At 41.0% G+C, this 24,426-nt stretch overlaps 1 protein-coding gene and 1 pseudogene across 1 annotated transcript in view; one reads left to right on the forward strand and one right to left on the reverse strand.

Moving 5' to 3' along the window:
• LOC147207106 (apoptosis regulator BAX) overlaps positions 1-24,426 on the forward strand; it is a 30,769-nt gene continuing 6,343 nt past the window's right edge. Inside the window, exons 1-4 of the mRNA XM_086106981.1 lie at positions 1-259; positions 2,231-2,279; positions 7,330-7,491; positions 14,104-14,236. Of these exons, the coding sequence (XP_085963107.1) occupies positions 193-259; positions 2,231-2,279; positions 7,330-7,491; positions 14,104-14,236 (411 nt within the window). The 5' untranslated portion in view covers positions 1-192. The remainder of the gene's footprint in view (positions 260-2,230; positions 2,280-7,329; positions 7,492-14,103; positions 14,237-24,426) is intronic.
• On the reverse strand, positions 16,502-19,150 carry LOC147207107 (general transcription factor II-I repeat domain-containing protein 2A-like; annotated as a pseudogene).

Below are 24,426 nucleotides of genomic sequence, written 5' to 3' on the forward strand. Positions count from 1 at the left end.
CTACCTCCACGTCGTTTCACTTCCTCGTTCCACAAACGTTTGACGTAATTGGCACGTCCGAACGAGACGAGACATTATTCTGTCCGTTTTATCAGCGTATATATAGATTCCGTCAGATATTTAAATTATTGTAACTCATACATCTATATCCATACGAGTTGCGTGACTGTAATCCAACAGTAATCTTGGAATATGTCTGAGAACCGAGGAAAGGAGATCAACGACGAAGAACAACTTCAAGGTGCCGTAGGTGGGGAAGGTACGTCGATCAGCACCGTGTGAACATGCACAGATGAAACTGGGAGTTTTTATATTAAACTGGGAACAAAATGTTTTTGCCCTCAGGTTTTGTGAGTTTGAAAGTTTTTGCCAATAGCTTGTTTGACAACTTTTCAAATTTGGTTAGAAAGTTTTACAGGCCGTGGCCTGGAAACTTGCGGGCTCGGCTCGTAAAATAAAGAAGCTTGAAGTAAATTTGATCTTGGCCACGTTCGGAAATTCACTCTGACGCTCGTGCGACTGCTCTAAGTGGATGCATTCGGAGAAGCAGAGTGCCCTGTGCTCCCATTAGTTTTCGAACGTAGCACGCAACTGGCTCAGCATGTCGAGCGCCGAGTGCGCGCAACAGAACGTCGTTTTAAATTTGAGCAACGTTCTGAGTTTCCCGAACGGTACAAGTGAAGTGAACAGCGCTCGGAGCATATTTCCTAACATGTCCCGTAATTTAGCAAGTATATCTCTTACGTGGGCGGTGTACACATATGAAAACAGAACAACATTGTTAAAAATTGAGTACAGTGTATTTACCAATGTGTCAGAGATACGAATTGAAATGCCATGTGAATATGGGAATAGTAACCAGCTGTAATAAGATGCTAGCCCTTTGTAAGAGAGTAATTTGATAGATACCAAACTTTAGATACAATTTTAAGTAATTTCAGATTCACTAATCATTATCTTTGACTTTAATTGCTCTAAATATATTTTATAGATACAGTGAAAACAAATTGGAGTGAGATTTATGTGAAAAAAAACTTCTACAAGCTTTTCACCCAGAAATACTAAGTACATTTTATTTATCTGTTTGTTTATTTTAACATATTCAACACATCATAAAACAACAACACAATATACAGTATAACATAACAACAACACAACAAATTGATATACCTGTAAATAAATAAAATTTGGGCTGAAGTAAGGGGAAGTGCAAAAACAACAAATTGTCATCATTCAGGACAATTTACATGTTCAAAGGATGTAGAAAGAAGTTAAAAAAAATCTCGTCGTACCCCTTGTTCTTTGTGAGTTTTCACTTGTTTGATATTATTATAGTAATAGGTCATTAATTTAGTATATCTCAATCTGAAAAGAAAAGGAAAACAGACCACAAGCTTGCATGCCAACAAGCTTGCAAAGCAACACTTACAGATAGCAGGATATATGATACAAGTTAACAATGTTAATCATAAAATTTCCACTGTATGGATAGTATGATAATGACATCTTGGCCATGTTGATGCATGCTTAGGTGTGAAAAGTGATTAATGCTCACTAAAAGTATCCAATAATTCACCATAACGAAAGATTATTTCGTATTGTGTGTGTGTGGCTTAATATTATAAACACTTGCAGTATTGAGGTCAGTCTGAATAGTTACCACGGCCAACATGCAGCTCCGCCCCTGGGCACAGAGTTGATTTTTGTTGGGTTTTTTTTAATAGTGATACATAGGAAAAAATAACTGTTTTTTGTTTCATTTCTTACGGCGAGGTACCGTGGTACTTTTCTCGTACTGGTATATAGTGGGCGCGGCACAGTGGTCGACTGGTTAGCATGTCGGCCTCACGGTGCAGAGGTGCAGGGTTCGATTGCGGCTCTGGCCTTCCTGTGCGGGTACTCCGGTTTCCTTCCACATTTCAAAAACATGCAGGGCAGGTTAATGGAAAACTCCAAATTGTCCCATTGCTGTGAGTGTGAGCGTGGATGGTTGTTCATATATATGTGCCCTGCAATTGGCTGGCAACCAGTTCAGGGTGTCCTACGCGTACTGCCGTAAAACAACGCCCCGCGACCCTTGTGAGGATAAGCGGATCAGAAAATGGATGGATGGTAAACAGTGCACCCGAGATTCATATTTACCATACGATGTCAAACCCAAATGTTCAATAATTTTGGAGGGGAGTGTAATGGGAATGAAGGCTAATCTAGCGTCTTTCATCTTTAACAGATGTCATTGATGATCCCATCCTTGAGCAAGGAGCAATAGTCCTCAGAGGGTAAGTCCAATCAAAATGACTTTTTTTAATGGAATTTGTCTTTCATGTTGGTTTGATTTTTCTCTGTTGTCTCGTGCAGTATGATTCTTTTTAATTTTATTTTGCGCTGACACGATATTGGAAAAACATGTGATGTGGGTGTTGAATATTTAAGATATACTGTACCTTAAGAAATTACATTTTTATTATTTGAAATAATGAAATCATTTTTTTCATGTGGCAAAATAAGCGGGCTCAATGTATTCTCAGTAATTGTAATAACTAAATTCAAAAAAATAAATGATTTTGTGTTCGTAGAGGTTCCCAGATACTGTTCACCTTTTGGATGTCGATGCACAGGTTGCGTCTGATTGGTCAAAGTCAGATAACAGCACACACTTGAGTTTTTTACATGTACTGTATATGTTGCTCTATGTGACTCACTGTTGTTTTGCTGACTTTCGCTGCTCTTCGCGGACCGTTTGCGGACTTCCAAAAAAACATTTTTTTTGATGAATATGTTTGAAAAAAGCCGCGATGCACTGAAGCCGCGATAAACGAACCGCGAAATAGCGATGGATCACTATATAGGCTAATCGCTAGGAAGAATATTATGAAACAACATTGGTTATTCTGTAATTTACTGTTTTGTAGCATGGTAACTTTAGGAATAAAACATTCGTCACAAGGTGTAGTAATGCTCATGTTAACTGTTGGTAGAACTAATGATGACGTGTTTGATTCTTTTGTCAAATTGATAGTAGATTACACATGCACTTTTGAGTTTCAGAATTATTGATTATGAATATCAGTCAAAATAGAAAAATGGGTTCCCATGATGAACGTTTACGGAACCCAAAATGAGTTACCATGGTTTCCCATTGGGTAATCCGACGGAACCGAAAAACGATTACCGTGAATTTCCGAAACCCTCAGGCCTGCTCCTAAATTATTTAAAGTTTTGCAGTGTTTATTTATAATTGTATGTATATGTTGTCATTTGTGTTATTATCATATGATATGAATTGAATAAGTAGACCATTTCAAAATTCGAAATTTGGGACTCTCGAAATGCATAATGGGACTCGTACTTTTCTGATCCGCGAGTCCCTGGGACTCGCTGGTGGTAAACTGTAAAATTATCACTGTAGTAGTAGTGCATAGGTGCTTTTTGTTTATGTACAGTATGTGTAACATAATGAATTTGGTTGTACTTTATTGAAATATTTAACAATGTACTCAGGTTATTTTTTGATCAAACCCATCAAAGTCCTAATCTTTTGTATCCGAAATGAACAGCTGGGCAAGTTCACCATCAAACACACCAAGTTCCCTCGCATCATTGTCAGAGTCAGTCTTGTTCCCGCTTCGCTCCTCAGAAATGATGCTGGCTTTTGTGCAAGCCGAGCCGTTAAAAACCCAAGCATCCACAATCCATTCACAAATTGTGGCGTAACTCTCCCAGCGCTACCTCCCAGTCTTATTGAAGCTGTGTTTGCCATCGGTCCCACGCCGCTCACGACTTCACTTTGGCCGTTTCTGTCCATTACCGTGGCAACCAATCACAACAGTAAAAGCCGACTTCACGCGCCGCATTGTGCGTATCGCTACTGTGCTTGTCCCCTTCTTCTCTACAATGTGGTTTACCGGGATGTCGAAAGTGAGCGGTACCTCATCCATGCTGGTGATTTAGTTGGGTTGGATGTGTTTGATGTCAATCTTTTTGTTGTATTCCAAAATGCAAAGTTTACTTGTCCATTATCACTTGCCGTAGCCCGAATGGGAACGTGGGGATTGTTTGAGAGAGCAGTCGGTGGACCAGTCGAAGCAGAGTGGCAGAATAAAGGAATCAAATCTCCAAGAAAACGTTTTAATATAATGTAATGCAGAACATTACATTTTTTACTGCAGTTGGAGAGGAAAATGGCCAGCTTTTCCTCATAATCCGCTGGATGTTGCTGCGCCACAGTCATCCTTGCCCAGATGGATAGATGGCGGTGTTTCATAAAACAAAAGGATTAGTTGATCTTGAATTCTCTGGCGGCTGCTCGATCCCATAGTCCTCTGTGTAACTGAGAGCTTGCAGTTTAAACTGTGCTTCATAGGTGCTATTTTCGGGATGTTGTTTTGTGCAGTGCATGCACCGGCACCTACTGGGGGCATGCCTGTAGCAGCCTCTTTCACGCCCACCCTTCCCGCTTTGATGGCCGCCTTTCCTTCAAACAAGATACATGTCGGCACAACATCAGTCTGCCAAGCGGCCCTGTCATTGAAATCATACAGCAACATTCACAGATTTTGGAACTTGGTGCATACACAAGGCGACTCGCATTATCAGGCACCCCATTCTGTTTTGGAGAAAATTTAAGACTTTTATGTGCGTCTTATAGTCGTGAAAATACAGGTATGTTCTTTCAGCATTTTCACATGAAAAGTGCCCCTCGTGCCAATGATAAAATCAGGTCAGATACATCAATAACAGAGAATAAATCCTCCTCAATTCTAACTGCATTCAGGTAATTATAAAAACACAAAGTGACAAAATAAAAGTCTTACCGTCATAAATGTTTTTTTTTTTCACTAAAAGTAGGGAATTAATTTTCACTATCCCACTCATACAAACGTTTAATTCTGGCATTCGGTCACATGTGTTTTCAGCCAGGAGGTGGTGGCAACACCAGGACATGACATATTTGACAAGACCCAGTCTGGATAGTGTCACATCTCTCTGGGCATGACAATTTGACACTTTGACAACTGGCTGTTCAAATGTAGAAGTGGTCTTGCAGAGCCTTTGGGCCACCAAAAGTGCATGGCGGCAAAACAGACCACTGATACTTTTTTATTTTTATTTATTTATTTATTTTCTTGCATAAAGTATTTTTTGTGACTTTTTTCAAGCACTCAATTTCTCCGTGCCAACAAATTATGTTTTTATTCAAATACATTTTACAATTCTTACTTAATGCAACTTTCGCGATTCCACTGAACATGGAGTGGACAGACTCTACTGTATATTACATTTTTAATGTTATTTTAGATATACTGTATATTACTTTTTTAATGTTACTTATCTATATATACCGTATTTTCCGCACTGTAGGGCGCACCAAAAAGTCTTCCATTTTCTTAAAAGCTCACCGAGCGCCTTAAAATCCGGTGCGTCTTTTGTATGGTCATTACGGTAATATGTCGACTCCAAGATGGCTCCTTCCTGGAGACATGCTTCCAATGTTATAACTTGCTGTTGGTTCAGTGAACTGTCGCTGCTTTATTAAATAAGTTTGGCTTGCAGCTCCGAAAAAAGGAGAGCTGTGGTGCTAATTTTGTAAAACAGTCTCAACAAATAGAGGTACGTCTTTGTCTGTCTCCGTGCCTTCTTCCGTTCGCCTCGAGAGGCGTTCAAGACCGCCTACGAAAAACCTAAATTTAGGATTACTTCAATGAAACTACAAAAATTGAAAATAATACATCAAAACTGAAAAGCAAGCGAGGATATAACAAAATTAATTCTATTGCCCCCCCTACAGAATTTATATTGTGATTTCATCATTTGTGAATACACAACAAAGGAATAAATAACTACGACTGACATCTTGTTGTGTTATTTTGACTTCAAGATGGTGCCGCGAGAGTGGCTGCCTTTCCAGCAGCTCCTATTTATTTTGTTCTTCTACTTCTTCCTCTCATAACTTTGCTGCTGTGAAGTGGGAATGTCTCCATTGTGAGACTATTAAAGGTTTTCTTATCTTATCTTATCTGATCGTACTCTTGGAGCTATGATAAAGGAAATGCCAATGGGTTTTTCGGAGGCGGTCATGAACGCCTCTCGAGTTGACCAGAAGAAAAGAAGGGAAGGAGACGGACAAAGACACACCTGAGTTTGTTGAAAAAAATGAGAGCTGTGGTTGTGGTTTTATTATTTTTTTAAACGCAGACTTTGTTAATGGTTTTCACAGTCTCAGCAAGTACAGGTACTGTACGTCTTTGTCCGTCTCCGTGCTTTCTTCCGTTCCACTCGAGAGGCGTTCATAAATTAAAAACATAATTAAACATAAATTAATTCTTACTTCAATGAAACCACGAAGAAAATCAAGCGAGGAAATCACAAAATAAATTCTGTAGGGGGGATATATAATTTATTTTGTGATTTCCTCGCTTGATTTTCTGTTTTGATGCATTATTTTGAATTTTCGTAGTTTCATTTAAGTACAGTCATAGTTAATTTACATTTTTCAGAGGCGGTCATGAACGCCTCTCAAGTTTAACGGACGCCTCTCGATTTGAATGGAAGGAGCGTAGCACTATCTAGTGGACACATTGTAGATTGCGCCTTTTCGTGGGAAGCGTCTAATATAGAGGTGGGCAAACTACAGCCCGCGGGCCGAATCCGGCCCGCCGAAGGTCGGTCCACAATTAAGGTTCGATGTGAATTATTGCATTCATTTCAATTGGACTTGTAATGACAGGCATTTCACCGCCAGGTGGTGCATTGACTTGAAGTTGCAGAACATGGGGGGGGGATCTTTTCGACCACCTAGGACCTCTGTATCGCTCTACTTCTACTGGTCTGATCACAACCCGTCTGCAGAAATGCACAGGCTAAAATAGGTCATCAACAACACTGTCGTCATTTTAAAAAATTATATTAATACAGTACTTTCATGCTTTTGTTCTGTTGTTGTTTGATATGGACTGTCAACAAATGCAGTTTATTTTTTTTTAATGTACCATAGCTCGTGCTGACCTGGCCCTTCTGTCAAATTTTAAAAGTCAATGCGGCCCCCGAGCCAAAAAGTTTGCCCACCCCTGGTCTAATATATGAAAAAAAATTTACAAAATAGCCATTCATTGAAGGTACGCCTCATAATCCAGTGTGTCTTTTCGTGCAGAAAATACGGTGTGTATATACTGTACATACACACACACACACACAGTATAAAGAATTTGTGAGAGAGATTTTTGGTGGAGCAATGCAATTCTGGGTTTCTTATAACTGTGTGAACTATTTCTATGTTCAACATGTTCCATTGATTAAGAATTTCTCGATGCATTTTTTTGTTAATGGCAGGTATGTGATTGAGCGTATCAATACAGAAGACCCCAGTCGACATGTTACCTCTGAGGATTTAGGTGGACAATCAAATGAACAACAGGAGCCACAAATCAAAGAAGTTGTGGAACAGCTCATCAAGATTGCAGATGAGTTGAACAAGAATGCAGAGCTGCAACGGTATGCTTTAAACAGATTAAATGCTTCCTACTTGGTTAATGTGATGACTTTACTTGTGCACAATGTTTCATTTCATTTGTTAAGACACAGCTGTGATGGTTTCTCTCCCTGTGTCTTAAGGATGCAGGTTTCCATTTGACATAATTTGTACTGCGTTTGTCAAAAAATAGTTTGTGGCGCCATTAATTTTACATTGTGATCAGAACATTTCTTTTTTAGTACAATATTTAGTCTTGAGTTGTATGTGTGCAGTACAGTGGTACCTCTACTTACGAAATTAATTGGTTCTGGAAGAAATTTCTTAAGTCAAAAATTTTGGAAGTAGAGACGCGTTTTCCATGTAAATGCCCCAATTCGTTCCAAGCCAACCAAAAAAATATTCTGACATCAATGTTTCCTCAAGAATAACAATGCATCAAAATATGCAACAAATAGATATGTTACAATTAGATTATTACACAATAAATGAGAGCTGTGCATAATGTAAAAAACAAAGAATAGAGTCAAGAATAAAAATGATGGTCATTTTAACTTTTAACTGTGTCCTCATTGTTTTATGCCCTTTTTCATTCATGTTCTCTCTCAGAAGTGGTTTTTGCCTGGCGTTTTGTAAAGAACTGATCCAAGGGCATTTGCTTTTGTCGGCTTTTCACAACCCTTCGAAAATGCCCAAGCAAACATCAGCATAGTGAGCGATTGCTCGACTGGTAAACGCTTTTTCTGGGTGATTCACATTTACGTAAAACTATCGGAACACCTCATGGCCCGAGGGGCGAATGACGAGGATGCTGCATAGACACATATCGATCTATCTACACACGTAGACACGTACGGTACAGGTCCCTCTTAGACAATGGGATGCCAGGATGATGCTCGGTAATAGCCAATGGCAGAGCCGCTATAAGTATGTTGCGTTCTGGAAACTCGGAGCTGCGCGTAGTGGGCTATACTGTATTTTTACCTTTCGTATCTTGAAATTTATTTCGTAACAAGAGGCAATATTTATATCCTGTTGAGATAACTTGAACATTTCACATGAAGAGACGTTCGTAAGTAGAGGTACCACTGTATATATTTTCATACCGATGTTTTGAGAATGCTGGCGAGTAAGCTGCCATTTAGTTAAAATAGATTTTGACTTGAAGATACATAGATGCTGTGCTCTGATTTTAAAATTCATAAATGTATGTTGATGGTCTTCTTTCACTGGAGCAATGAAAGTCCACTCAGGCAGGACTGTGCCTTTCCCATTGGCCCCAAACTGGCTGGGCCCACTGCTTTCTTTTTGAATCGGGAAGCTAGCTCGTTCAGCTTCCAATCTGAACGGCCCATGCAGACTGGTCTCTACAGGCCATGATGATCTTGATACTCTTCTACCTTCTGCCCCTTCACATTCATCCAACCCCACCTTTAGCTCCTTAGCAGCCTCGGCCATGGCGCTCCATTACACATGCACGGGACTCCTCTGGCTAAACCACCAAACGGCTCCTTCCGCCGAACTGATTGGCTCAAAAAAAAAAAAAAATAAATTCCAGACTCATTCCCTGCATGTATTCGCAACATCCACAGAGGCTCCAAGCAAGTTTGTCTCCAAGTTCATAGCGATAAACAGCATCCCATCGCTGTGGTCTGACTACAGCAAGGACACCAGATCCAGCATTTCCTCATTGCTTCATTACAACATAACATGTCACCAGAACAATCCCACCACAAATGTTACTGGTGCCCAATCAATTTCAGAACCAAGACAAAAGCACACAAAACTCGGCCTCTTCAACACAAGATTGTCCAAACAATTAAAAAGACACATGCTTATTTATTTTCGAGGCAATCATCACACACTGTTTCGAGATATTTACCCATCCAGGTTTCAGATATTCATGTGTGGGAAGGCCATTCCTCCAGTCAAGCTCATCTTATTTATCAATGTATTTATTTTTTTACCAATCCATTTCTGACAGAAGCATTATTTTCATGCATCTTATTTTGATTGATATCTACATTGCCGAACAAATGTGTCGTCTATTTTGCTTCTGTTTACATTTGATCATTTTATATTGAAGCATTACTGGATGCATTGCTCATATGATGGAGGTCTATTTAACGTCACTTCAAAAAGTGAGATGCAGCAAGCCGTTGTATGTTGTTGTATGATTTATTTATTTTTAATGGAATAGCTAACAATCTCTCTCTCTCTCTCTCTCTCTCTCTCTATATATATATATATATATATATATATATATATATATATATATATATATATATATATCATTATCGTGATATAAAATGCTGGCTATGTATAACCTTGGATTTTGCCGGATACCTCACCAATTGCGATTTTACCTGTCACGCCACCCTGGTCTGTCCTAACTCCTGAATCACTGTCTCATAATCTCCACCTCGGAGCAATGCTGTATGTCAAGATCCGGCTTGACTGGTTTGCAGTCATTTCATCATACTTAAAACCGTACGCTACACTCCATCAGTACACCGCCCTTAAGCTTTTGAAACTCCAGCATCACGCGTCCTCATCTGCTCCCCTTCCTCCATTGGAGTTTGGGATTCTAAAGGACAGGGGTGCCCATTACGTTGACCGCGAACGACCGATAACTTGCGGGGGGACTGGTCCCAAGTCGATCGCGAGCAGTGGAGAGGAAAAAAAACAAAGAAACATTTGTGTATCTATGTGCATGTTAGTAATGTACTTTTTGTGTTGATGCACACTGCACCCTAATTATCCTATCAGTCTTACACAAAAAGTATTTTAAAAATAAAATGAAACAAAGCAAATCATCTTTAACCTACATTTTAAAAAGGTACGCATGAGCTACGATAGTTAACAGGCTGCAAAAGTGCGTCCCTTGCCTCTGTGTCAGGTCTCGACTAAGGGAGGCAGAAAATCCTTTTCACAAACTCATAAACTTTTTTGTCTACTTTCTATTTCGTTGATTTTAAGGGCCGTTATGACGGTTGCTCATCATGGCATGTGTGTCCAAGTGCAATGCCTATGCGCGTTTGCGCAGTAATGGGTCGATCGCGGGATCATAGTTGATCGAAAAGTAGATCTTCGGTCAAAAAATTAACTTTGAATGACCATCATTGCATTTATTCAATCTGGTCCACAACCCCCCGTCGCATCCAATACCCTATCCGGACTAGCAGCTACAGTCACCTGGCTAATTTAGCCAGGTCAGCTAATCCTACTACCTGCAACAGCTCCACCACAGGCAGATTTGGACTGGTCAACAATTGCTCACTCTCCACCAAGTGGTACCTCATCCTAGATGTTCTTACAGACCTTAATCTGGACAATCCACATCTAAAACTTGGCAACTATCGGATTATTTCATCACACCGTACAACTGCACTCTGCCTGGTTTTGTTTGTGTCTTTGAACCGCGGGCTAGCAGACAGGGCAGCAGCCTTGCAATATTTCACCATGTGAACTGGAAATTCATCCAAGCCACCGCTCCTGCATTCGCTTAATTTGAACATTCTACTTCACTACTTCCTAGTCATTTCCCAAACCAATTTAGTAACTCTCTATCGCCGGCCAAGATATGACAAAGATTTTATCAATGACTTTTATAAACGCCTTTTCCCAGCTCCTCGCTCAACTCTCATTACTGGCTCAAGAGATAATCTTCCTGGGCGACTTCATAGCACTGATTCACTCTCAAAAGGCTTCATTCATAGCTTTGGTTTATGTCCACTTGCCAACAAATAATAAGAGCCCTATTTTCGATCAAATCTGTTGTTCTGGTTTTACTGCTTCTGATTGCATATCACACCCTCTTCCCGACACCGACCATTTTCTTTACAACCTTTAATGTTAAACTGTCCCTGTCCAAACATGTCCTTCCCCAAATTATTTCCGCAAAATCAAGGACATCAACACTGACACACTGTCTGCTGACATTTTTGACCTTTGTACAACAACTGCCAACAGCCCACCAGATGACCTTGTCTTCCACTACAATACTCAGTTTGATGCACTTCTGAACACTCATGCACCTCTAAACAGAGAAGTCCCCTTCGCCAACTCAGATCCCAATGAAGACAACTGGAACGTCTAAACAATAAAATTGGACTAACTCTTCATGAAGAAATGTACAAAATGCATCTTAATGTTTACAAGGACAATATAGTGTCATCCAAATCCGGCTACTACTCTGATCTAATTCAGTCACACCGACTCCATTCCTATCTTTTTTTTTTTTGCTTCCAAAATCATTTATCATCACCTGACCCCTTGCACAGCTTCAGTTGACCTCACCCCTCCACCTCACACCCCTATGACCTTGCTTTGCAACTTTATTCTCCCCTCCATCCATACCATATCGAATCTCGTCATAAAATCTAAATATGCAACCTGCCAACTTGGTTCACTTCCAACTGCACTTGTAAAATCTTGTCTTCCCCGAGGAGGAAAATCCAAGTTACTTTGTATTTGAATCTTTACCCTGTGTTCGCCAGGCCATTTACTGCTATATGGGTGTGAAGACACTGTCATACATGAAAACATACAGTCCATCCATCCATTTTCTGCTCCGCTTATCCTCACAAGGGTCGCGGGGCGTGCTGGAGCCCATCCCAGCTGTCTTCGGGCAGTAGGCTGGGTACACCCTGAACTGGTTGCCAGCCAATTGCAGGGCACACAGAGACAAACAACCATCCGCATTCACAATCACACCAAGGGACAATTTCGAGTGTTCCTTTAACGTGCCACGCATGTTTTTGGAATGTGGGAGGAAACTGGAGTACCCGGAGAAAACCCACACAGTCATGGGGAGAACTTGCAAACTCCACACAGGAAGGCTGGAGTCGGAATTAAAATCAAACCCTGCACCTCTGCACTGTGAGGCTTACACATACAGTATATTAAAAAATATATACAGTACACTGTACACCCAGGTTTAATACCTATCAACAGTTGCATCCTATCTTTAATTAGGGTGCGAGCATGCATGAATCTAACTTTAGAAGTAGTGTGATACACTGCAGTTCTTGTAATTCAAAGTCTGTGCACTGTAAACTGTATGATCGAAATGTTTTAAAATAGTTTTCTTGAATCTATATATACTACACAATACTTGATCTTGCTGATGGTGTTTTTTAATCTTGCACTCAAATACCCCCTCCCCCCCAAAAAAACAACTAATATTAAAACTGTTTTTGAAGCAACTTAAAGTAATAAAAAACAAAGCTGCCCTGGAAACAAATTAAAACTACATTAAGAAAAAAAAACCCAAACAAATAGAAACACTAACTACACCGGTAATTAATATCCTAAAATTATAATAATCCTGCTTTTGACACTGGGACACAGGTTCAAATTCTGGTCATGCTGAATGGTAACATCTAACTGGGCAAGCTAACCCTCTACACTAATTTCTAGTCACTGCCCGTCCTAACCCCAAATGAAAATGGGCGGGTTGCGTCAAGAAGGGCATTCAGTGTAAAAATTGTGCCAAACCTATCATGCGAGCGACTCACTGTGGCAACCACTTAGAGGAAAAAGCCGAAAGTCACTTCTTATGTATGTACAATGTACCGGTAGACCGTCCACACGGAAACACGTTTTACTGGTTTCACACTTTTTTTATTTTTATTTTTTTGGAATTGTCCACATGGATCTGGCATCTTGGGAGCTCAAAACTTTTGAAACCACTGCCCTCCTGACATGTACTTTTCCTGAGATGATGACGTACTTGTCCCAGTTCTCACATGACCGTGCACATATGCTAGCAAAATTTGCAGTACAACAACAATGGTGGATTACCATATTCAGCTTGTACTGCAGAAACTCCTAAGCATGTAAGCCACTGTGACATTATTAACTGTTTGAGCAGGCAACACTTTGTTTAAATATCTAAAATTAAATAACTACCTAAATGATCAAATTAAAAATGTACATAAGTTTGATGAAAATTGAGGAAATACATGTCTGTAAATAAGCAGTTGTACAAGATTACATGCAAATATATTGTACTTAATGTTAAATCAAACAAAACTGTATTTAACAGTGTACCACTAGTGGTGCTCATAACACACTTTGAGAATCACTGCTTTAAGGTATTTAAAAAAAAAAACTAATCACACTTTGAGAATCATTGCTTTAAGGCAGGGGTGTCAAACTCATTTTTGTCGTGGGCCACATTGTAGTTACCGTTTCCCTTGGAGGGACGTTATGACTGAAACCATATAGAGAAGAATAATGGTTTATTGTTTATTGTTCAAGTTACTCTAAGGATGGGTTTGGTAACAAGAAAATGCTTCCAACATGTCTCTTATTTTTGAAATGTGAGAATTTTAAATTTGGGTAGAGATTTTAGCCATCATCATGGAAGTTGACGTGCTTGATTTGCTTTTGCGGGCCACATAAAGTGATGTGGCGGGCCAGATCTGGCCCCGGGCCTTGAGTGTGACATTTGTGCTTTGAGGCATCAAAAACGAAAATTGCAAGAAGGGGGCAAGATATTTAAACCAACTCGTGGACCTGGACCTGTTGAGTACGATTTTAGAAGTGAAATAAAAGACAATCAAAATCGTTGCCTGTTGATTTATTGCAAGCCATTACTTATATTCTGTATTTGCATTTCTCATTCTCAGACTCATCAATCAGGTTCAAGCAAACTGTGCTCAGGATATTTTCATGAAGGTGGCCAGGAGCATCTTTGCTGATGGCATCAACTGGGGTCGAGTTGTGGCTCTCTTCCATCTAGCGTACAAACTCATATACAAGGTAACAAGCCAAAGTGATATGTTTCATGAAATATTCCCCAGGCTCACAGTGGGTGGGAACAGTGAAAGCTTTGCATTGTCATCATATTTAAGTTGGACTTTCGGTTGACCTTTGTGATCATAAATGTATGCCTACTTTCATATTTTCAGTATCTGAAATGAATCCCGGATGTTTAACTTCTTGTACTGTAAGGAACTGCAAATTGGAGTACCTGTAAAAGACCATCTTACATTGGATTTGGCCCAGATCCGCGGTCTCAATTAAGGTTTCATGTCAGCTCCGTGGTTATCATATCCTTCGACAGAACTGAAGCCTTTCGATCGTAGCCATAGACCAGGGGTCGGCAACCCAAAATGTTGAAAGAGCCATACAGGACAAAAAAACAAATATGTCTTGAGCCGCAAAAAAATAAAAGCCTTCTATCAAACTCACAATGAAGGAAACACTGTATGTATGTAGGAGACTGGACTGTCTCAGAATTGTTTGTTTATGTTATTCATTCCTTTGTTGTGTGTTCACAAACGCCCCCATAGAATTTATTTTGTGATTTCCTCGCTTGTTTTTTGTTTTGGTGCATTATTTTTGCTTTTCTTAGTGTCAGTGAAGTGATCATTAATTTCCGTTTTTCGGAGGCTGTCTTTGAATGCCTCTTGAGTCGAACGAGAAGAGAGAAGGCACGGAGATGGACGCAGACGTGCCTGTTTGTCGAGACTGTTAAAAGCATAAATAAAGTGTATGTTTTAAAAAACCAACACCACAGCTCTCCTTTTTCGGAGCTGCAACATGTATCTATATCTATTTGAGCTGTAATAGCCTACTATCAAAATCATTTTACATTTTCAAACATTTTTTATAAAGCTCCAGGGAGCCACTAGATATCGCTAAAGAGGCTCTGGAGCTGTGTGTTGCCGACCCCCGCCATAGACAGATACAAGATGCTGAAAATTACAGTGAATGCACAATTTTGCCTGCTGCAGAAAACAGCAGCATCATTCGCGCATCATACAGGTTCCTCCTCAAAGATTGGGCAGGGGGGCATTGATCAGTCTTTATGCATTTCTAAGGATGTAACAATAACAATATTAAAATCGCCTCAATACTGTCATGTTAAAATATTAAAAGCAGCACATCGTCATAAAAGAAACATTACTGAAAGACAGTTTCATCCAAACACAGCATTGTGAACCACATAGACCAGGGGTGGGCAAACTTTTTGACTCGCGGGCCACAATGGGTTTTCAAATTTGACAGAGGGGTGCATTTGGAGGGAGTGTTTGGGCCGGATATACGAAAGCATTAAATGTAGTGTGTGCAAACCTCATAGCACAGTAAGAACACTACAACCCAATTTATTAACTGTCTTTCAAATGTGAAAAATAGCCCTTATCAGTTAATAAATTTGTCTCAAGGAATATGCGAGATATGGCATTTACATACTATTTTGCAGATACTGGGAGGAGGAAATGTAAATAGATTAAAATAACACATGCACTGTGATTTATCAAGATTGCGTCTGTTTTTAATAAGTTTCAATTTAAGGTGCAAAGTTAAAGAAATCAACATTTATTGAAAAATGGAATCACTTTCAACATTCAAAACATATTATTACACAACAAAATACTCAAGCTCAATAATATCTACTTGTGTTAAACTCCGCAAAATCATGGATGGATTGTCCTGACCGCGCGCTCTACAAACTCGCCACGGACGCCCTCGCCTTCACGCGCAAACAGTACACGTGTATTGTTGCCAAGCACAAAGGCTGTATTAAATATCCTACCTGCATCTGAAATTTTAAATTAAAAGTGATGTGCGGCGTGTTAATTAAGTTACTGTACCGCTGCTGTGCGTAAATACGCATTGCTCTTAATTAAAAGACGCACTTCCAAACTTTCCAAATGCATTTTTTCATAACACAGCAGAAAAACTCACCATTTCAGTGGGAACAGTGTTGTTGGTCTCCCTTTTTTGCCAGTGCATCAAAGTCTGGAGTTAGTTTTGTTGTGGCAATTCTCAGGACAGATCTGAGGTGTTGGTCAGTTAACTTGGATCTGTGATGGGCTTTGTTGATTTTTATGACGCTAAACGTCTGCTCACACACATAAGTCGAGCCAAACAACACCAGCATCTTCTGCGCCATCCTCCGGAGGTTTGGAAACGCGGTCTCGTTAAGTGAAGCGTAAAAGTCATTCAGTTTAAGAGACTTGAACTTTGAGACGGAGTCAGACTGAAGATCGATCAGTTCCAATTGCAGCTCCTGCGGTGCTAATTCTGGATCTTGTGACAGGGGACAGGACACCGACGGCAAAATTCTCTGTGCAGATCGTCCAGTGATTTGCAGTATTTCTTCGCATTTCGGGCGGCCTCTTTCTGCACGGCTAGTGTGGGGAAATGTGCGAAAGATTTGTTTGACATTTGCCTGGAGAATAAAACCAGCTTGGATTTGAAGGCTCTCACATTTGTGTACATGTCGTGCGCAAACTGATCTTTACCCTGAAGCTTCACGTTCAGATCATTCATGTGTGAAAATACGTTCACAGCAAACGCAAAGTCACAAAGCCAGTTTGTGTCGCTCAGCTCGGGGAATTATTCGGATTTCCCCATTAAATTAAAAAATGAGCGAATCTCGTCTTTGAGCTCCCAGACTCGTTGAAACACTTTCCCCAAACTTAACCAGCGGACGCGAGAGTGGTAAAGTAGGTCCTGGTGATCCGCATTAGTTTCTTCCAGGAACGTAATGAACTGACGATGATTAAGTCTCCTTGCTCGTATGAAGTTAACAAGTTTTACAACTGGATCCACGACGTGATTAAGCTGCAATACAGACTTACACAGAGACTCCTGATGAATGATGCAGTAAAGTAAAATAACATCCTGGTCAGGGTTTTTTTCTTTCACTTTATCCTGGATTCTTTTCAGCAGCCCGAGTTAAATTTGGCGATCCATCCGTGGTGACATTGGCAAGTTTACACCAAGGTAGCTTCATTCTCTCGATGACAGCAGACACCTGTTCATATAAGTCCTCTCCTTGCGTTTTCCCTTTCAGTGATTCCATGCTCAAAAGCTCCTCCGTTATCTCAAAACTGTCGTTAATCCCTCGGATAAAAATTAGGAGCTGAGCAGTGTCTTTTATGTCGTTACTTTCATCCAGTGCTAGTGAATATAACTTAAAGGACTCCGCCTTTTTGTTTAACTCGCTGACTATATCTTCGTCAATCAGTTCCATGCGACGAGTCACTGTCCTGCGTGCTAAACTAATTTTTTCAAACTTGGCTTTGCTCTTCGGACACAAGAGACCTGCTGTCTCTCCCATGCACTCTTTCAAAAACTCGCCTTCGGAGAAAGGCTTGCTAACCTTTGCTAATTTGAATGCCAGCAAATAACTTGCCTTGGTACTTGACTCTTGAATTGCAGTTTGTCGGTGAAAAAAGTTCTGTTGACTCTGTAAATTAGCTGCCAACCTCTGAGCAGTCGCCGCCCGTTCTTGTGTTGACTGCTTGCTAGCATAGTTTACATGTTTCGTGGCAAAGTGACGGCTGATATTGTACTCTTTGAAAACCGCAACAGCTTCTTGGCATATCAGACATACAGCCGTTGATTGGACTTCAGTGAAGAAGTATTTTGTTGTCCACTCCTTATTAAACACTTTGCATTCGCTGTCCACTTTCCTTCTCTTTGGTCCGCTCATTTTTACAGAAGGGCTTAATGGTGACGTGAAACGAAGTGAAAATTAAAGTGAAATAAAGAGAAATACGCGCCACTCCAACAACGGTCAATGTGTTTTGAGTGCGCCATCTATTGGGGAAAGGTGGGCATTGCAGGGAAAGGGGAAAAAAGGAGGTTTTTACTATAATTTGGACAAGTTCGGCGGGCCGGATTAAAAAGCCTAACGGGCCGTATGTGGCCCGCGGGCCGTAGTTTGCCCATGTCTGACAAAGACCATGAAACTTGGCGCTGCTGACCCAATAGGAACACGTGACAAGAAAATGACTGGCAGAGCATACTGTATTTCTTTGTCACTGCTCTTATGTACAAAAACAAAAGAGTGTGCTTTTTTCTCAACGTCATGAGCTTTTTCTTTACTATTTTGTGAGGGGTTTTTTTACAGCATCAAGCTGTCGATGAGAACTGTTTTTTGACTGATTTTGTGCTCCTGTTAGCGGTCAGGCAAAGAAATGTGCTGCTTTAGCTGATCTCATTGGACTCCCCGGATAAGTGCTTGAAATATTAATCAGAATCAGAATCATCTTTATTGGCCAAGTATGTAGAACACACAAGGAATTTGTCTCCGGTATAACACGCTGCATTAGTATCATCGTAAACAACAATCATTGAATTCCTCTTGAGCCCTGGCGTCGAAAGTACCGTATCCCTCCAAGCATGATGGCGGAGGTCTGTAGCGTAGGTGCCCCAACTCTAGCCTCCTCTCTATTTCTGGTTCAACAGCTTCTCCTTGGCTTTATTCGTGTTTCCTTGAATGACTGAAACACTGTCGCATGGCTCCCTATATACAGTAGCAGTCGTGTGTAAACCGCGCCCTCAGGTGTGTTGCAGCATGGAGAGATGGAAAGCAGACAGGACAGTGGCTATTGAGAACTGGAGCTGGGCATGCCCGCTCTGCCAGTCAAGACGCTCATGTGGTTTGAGGTCCATAAGGATCTGTAGAGTCCCCCCCCATCCCACCCAAGGGCAACCTTCGACTGCTGTACCCCGAAGAGCCCGGCCATTAAACTATACTGCCAACAGTACCTGGATAAGGTAGATCTCCGGATGTCCTTCTCCATTGTAGTGCAGCAGTTTGACTGTACCCCATTGCCGGGGCATCTCCAGTGTTGAGTGTGGAGGCATTGGGGCACTGGAAGTGCCCATGCTGTCAGTCTCCACCAGGAGTCTCCACCAGGAGACTGACAGCATCGAAGCCGGATTCGCTCCTTGGGTCCTGTTGCCAAGGGTTAGTTGTCGCTCAACATGTCTGGACTATCCATCCTAAATTCCTTCAGCCACGCCTCCCTTTTTTTTTTTTTTTTTGTCAAGCAAGTCCTCAATCTCTCAGAGTGTGGTCGCCATCTGCAATCCCACTTCTGACACCAATGCGACACTCTCGTTTGTGTTTCAAGGATGACACAGTTGCCGATGGTCATCAGTTGCTTTACTCCCACAAGTGGTAACAGAATACACAGTCATTCGGGAGCTGCTATGGGCCACAGCTCACATGGGTGTTCACACGGCAAGATTTGGTCCGGTGCTACGCCGGGGCTGCCCCAGTAGAGCGTTCACACGTGCAAATTAGCTCCGGCGTAGCCCCGGAAAACAGCTTACACCGGACCAAATTCGATCCACCTCAGGGGGGTGGTTTAAAAATTTGCTCCAGAGCAAATGCTCGTTTGCGAAGCAGCACCGATGTAAATTTGCACGTGTGAACGCAACTGGGTTAAATTTGCTCCAGAGCAAATGCTTGTGAAGAGTTGATTACGTACAGCGAGAATGCGTTGCTTTCGTGCTCTGTCAGACTTCTGTCATGTGTTTGTTTAATAACGACACAAGACTTGGCTGGTAACATCTTTCCTTTTGTAGGAGACTGGACTGTCTCGGAGTTGTTTGTGTCGTTTGTTCCTTTGTTGTGTGTTCACAACCCCCCGCCCCCCATATAATTTATTTTGTGATTTCCTCTCTTGATTTTCTGTTTGGCGCATTATGTGTTTGCTTTTCTGAGTGTCATTGAAGTAATCGTTGATTTACGTTTTCGGGGGCGGTCACTCTCGAGCAGAAGGCACGGAGACCGAGAAGGAGAAGTACGTGCCTGTCCAGTAGTCGCTTGAGTTGTGTATACGTTTTAAAAAGAACCAATACGACAGCTCATTTGTTTTCTCTCGTTTTGCTCCGCTGCAGAAACTGCCGTGTGAACGCAAGTGGGGCTGCACCGACGCTGCGCGGCTTTGTACGTGTGAACGCTCCACACAATTTGCTGCGGTGTAAAATATATCGCAACAAAATACATCGGTGTAGCGCCGGAGCAAATGTGTGCCGTGTGAACACCCCTTTAGTCACCCAACACCCCGACTCCCTGCTTAAACCACCCTTCTAGTTTCGATAAGATAGATAAGAAAACCTTTATTAGTCTCACAATGGAGAAATTCCCAATTTACAGCATCAAAATTATGAACTGGACAAAGTTGAAGACAAAAAGTACATAAATATGAATACAAAATATAAATATAAGCATATTAAAAATGGGTGAGTGGGGGTGAGTCCATGAGTTATATCTACCCTTTTATCTGCAATGTTACTGAGATCCCTCTTGTTCTCTGTTCCTTCCCTCTTCCATTCAAAGACATCACATACACGCTTACGGCAAAGCAAATAAATAGCAACCTTTAAATTAATACAGTCAAACCTCGGTTTTCGAACGTCTCGGTTCTCGTACAATTCGGTTTTCAAAAAGAAATTCGAGTTTTTTGTCTCGGATGACGAACAAATTTCGGTTCTCGAACTAACTGAGCGCACTTGAATGCGTCACTTCACTCCTCTCGGCTTCGCTTCCTCGTGTAGCGTCCATTGTGAGCAGACGTTTTTGTATTGTTCAGTAAAGATTTTTTAAAAAAGCAGATGTGTTTGGTGAAACACTTCCTCGTGTAGCGTCCATTGTGAGCAGCCGAGTTTGTATTGTTCAATAAAGATTAAAAAAAAAAAGCAGACGTGTTTGGCGAGATGCTTCTGTTAGGGGGTGTGAAACCCCCCTCTTTTCAGAATGGTTTGCCCCAGCAGCACGGGGAAGTGCGTGTGTTTGTTGTACGGCCGGAAGGTTTCAATACAGCGGCACATAATGAACAACGGTGTCTCATTATTATGCAATAATCATACAGAAACAGCTTCCTCGTGTAGCGTCCATTGTGAGCAGACGAGATTGTATTGCTCAATTTTTTTTACACAGACGTGTTTGGTGAGAACTATGGAATATCGGACTGTTATTTTTGCATTGTGTATCAGCCCCTAATCATAGCACCAAAGAAAGCAAGTGGAAATGGTAAATGTAATGATGGTCAGCAGGCAAGGTTCACGTTTTAAGTGACTTTTAATAACAATGTGGCAGAGCAGTAAGACATGCAGTGTGCTCACTCTAACAGTTACTTCCTGGAACTCCCCTTATAGGCGCGACCTGTCGATTAACTGGAGTATGACGGACACAGTGCAAACTTTCATAAAGCACTACTCATATAATAATAGCCTATTATGTGACAGTAAACCTGGTGAAAAAAAGAGTAAAATAGTGCGCAAAACTTTAGAATTTCAGAAAGATTTGATCGCGAAATATGAGTCAGGTGTGCGTGTGCCTGTGTTGGCTAAGAAGTTCGGGATGCTGAAATCCACCATCAGCAGCATCCTAAAAACGAAAGACCATCTGCCCGATGACAGCTGGGATAGGCGCACGCCCCACGACAGAAAGAGAGGGAGAGAGAGAGATTCCTTCAATTTTTATGTTACAATGTTAATGTTGTTTGACCAGTATTTTATACATCACCTGCTCTCTTATTACATGTGTACAGTTTATGGTGTAAAATTGTAAAAAAAATAAAGTGGTTAAAAAAAGTTGTTTTCTTGACTTGGAACGGATTAAAAATCTTTACATTTATTTCAATGGAAAACATGGTTTTGGTTTTCGAACAATTCGGTTTTCGAACAGTCTTCTGGAACAGATTATGTACGATAACCGAGGTTTGACTGTCCAACTATTTCCAGGCATGCTGGGAAATGTGTGGCTTCACCACCACAGTATCATCAAAACAATTTATATCAATCATTTTTCTTCAGCAGCAATGTCACTCAAGAATTCACACATTAGGACCAACATGATAATACAGTAACATAGTTGTCCTAAGTGTTCTTAAAAGAGAGGCAGTGGTTTTATTCCTAAAATACACTTGTGTTTATTATCATAGGACAGTGCAGCATTATGCAGTTCAAACATCAACATGGTGCTTGAATGTAGGAAAATAAGAACACACTGAAGTTATGATTACATTTAAATGTATTCCGTTTTCAATAAAAATCATATTCTAATTAATGTTTTTAAAAAAACAAAAGACTGTAAAATCCTTTGTGTTAAAAAAATAATTAAATACAATATGTCTAAAGCTAAGTGTTGAACATATGTGCAAAGACTGAGATCAATTTAGTACTGAACTCTTTTTCACCCTTTGTCACTATTTTTGGGGCAGAGGCTAAACCCGAGATGAACTGATGCACATGACACAGGAAAACCTTTATTTGTCTCACAATGGAGAAATTCCCAATTTACAGCAGCAAAATTATGAAAGGGAGAAAGTAGAAGACAAAAAGTACATGAATAACTTAGAGCTGTCAACCGATTAAAATATTTAATCAAATTAAAAATGCAACTGTCATAATTAACTCAAATTCACAAAAAATTAATCGTGATTCCTCACGCATTTTTTATCGTTTCTGAATTTCCTTTTATATTTTTTTGTCCTATTTTTTCCCCCATTTTAATGCTCTCATCAACATGGAATCATGAATCAGTTTTCTATGTGCAAAATGCAAATATTTACTGAAATAACAATTTCGATTTTCAATTTTACATGAACATTTTTCACTTGGAGCAGTTATTCACACATATTCTCTCACACAATATTACTGTCCATCAAGAACAGTGGAAAAAAATATTTTGTCACACAACAGCTGCTTTAACAGCTCATTTTATGGAATCAAAACAGAGCAATAACATTATAAAGTGCACATCTAAGGTAAACTAGAACTCAGCCTATAGTGGATTTAAGCCATGGTTTTCGTTTTTCTCAAGTTTGCTTTGAACACAGCAGTCAGGTTATGTTGATTCTGTTGGTCCTTCTTGCGCGGAAGTCTCTCTACGGTTTTGTGTAGACATCATTTCGGATGACTACACTTGGTTTGATGACAACACTGGAGACGTTTTTCAGTGTTTTCGCGAGGTCGCTACCACTGCACCGCTGAACTCTCGACTTGCCTCAGCGCACTGTCACTGTCAGACGAACACAGAGAATCTCCACCCGCTCTATTTATATGGACACGGAACACTGTAATCTTCCACACAAAATAGTTCCAAACAAGTAACAATCGCGTCAGTGGCATACATCGTATACCTTACCTGTATGGTACAGGTAACTTTGGTCTTGTCAGTGGAGCAATCTGGCAACTTTTTAAAAGTAAACTTTCCATTCATAAACTCTTTAAGTATCCATTTTCGGTGTCTCGCGATGCCATGCTGGCAAAACAAAGTGCGTGGACCTATGCAGCGCACTTGTTGTTTTGTTTCTGGTTTATTTATAGAGCAACGTAACATCCGCTGTGACGTGTTCCGCGTTAATCTCGCGAGAAAAAAATTGAATCCAGTTAAAATTCATTTAAATTAATGCCAATAAAAACGCGCTAAACTGACAGCTCGAGAATAAATGTAAATATAAGCATATTAAAAATAGGTGAGTGGGGGTGAGTCCAGGTTTTAGGGACCATCTACTCAATAGCCTGACGGCAGTCGGCAGGGACGAGCGGCAGTACCTCTCCTTCTCGCAACGCGGGTGTATCAGTCTCTGGCTGAAGGAGCTGCCGAGTGCTGTCAGGGTGGCCTGGAGAGGGTCGGAGGGTCTGTACAACATAGCTGTTGGCTTAGCTAGCATCCCCCTGTTGCCAACCTCCTCCGAGTGTCCAGGGAGCAGCCCAGGACAGAGCAGGCCCTCCTGACCAGTCGGTCCAGTCTCTCTCTGACCTGGACTGAGATGCTGCCTGACCAGCAGACTATGCCATAATGAATGGCTGAGGCCACCACAGAGTAAAAGAAGGTCTTAAGGAGTGACCCCTGAACTCCAACAGACCTCAGTTTTCTGAGCAGGAAGACGTCTGCCCCTTCCTGATCAGAGCGTCTGTGTTGTTAGACCAGTCTAGTTTATTGTTGAGAAGAACACCCAGGTACTTGTAGGAGGTCACCCTCTCTATCAGGGGTGCCCAAACTTTTGGACCGAAGGTCGACTTTTCGATCAACGAACCTCCCGCAATCGACCCATTACTGCGCACGCACGCCATGATGAACAACAGTCTGACACGCAGCCGTGCGATGCACTTTGGCAGCCTGTAAACTATCGTAGCTAAAAGTGCTTCCCTCTAGATTCCTATTCTTTGCCCGTGCCCTCGGTGAATTG

Source organism: Hippocampus guttulatus, chromosome 3, assembly GCF_054856545.1.
Source record: "Hippocampus guttulatus isolate MCC_2025c chromosome 3, RoL_Hgut_1.0, whole genome shotgun sequence".
NCBI classification, from domain to species: Eukaryota; Metazoa; Chordata; class Actinopteri; order Syngnathiformes; family Syngnathidae; genus Hippocampus; species Hippocampus guttulatus.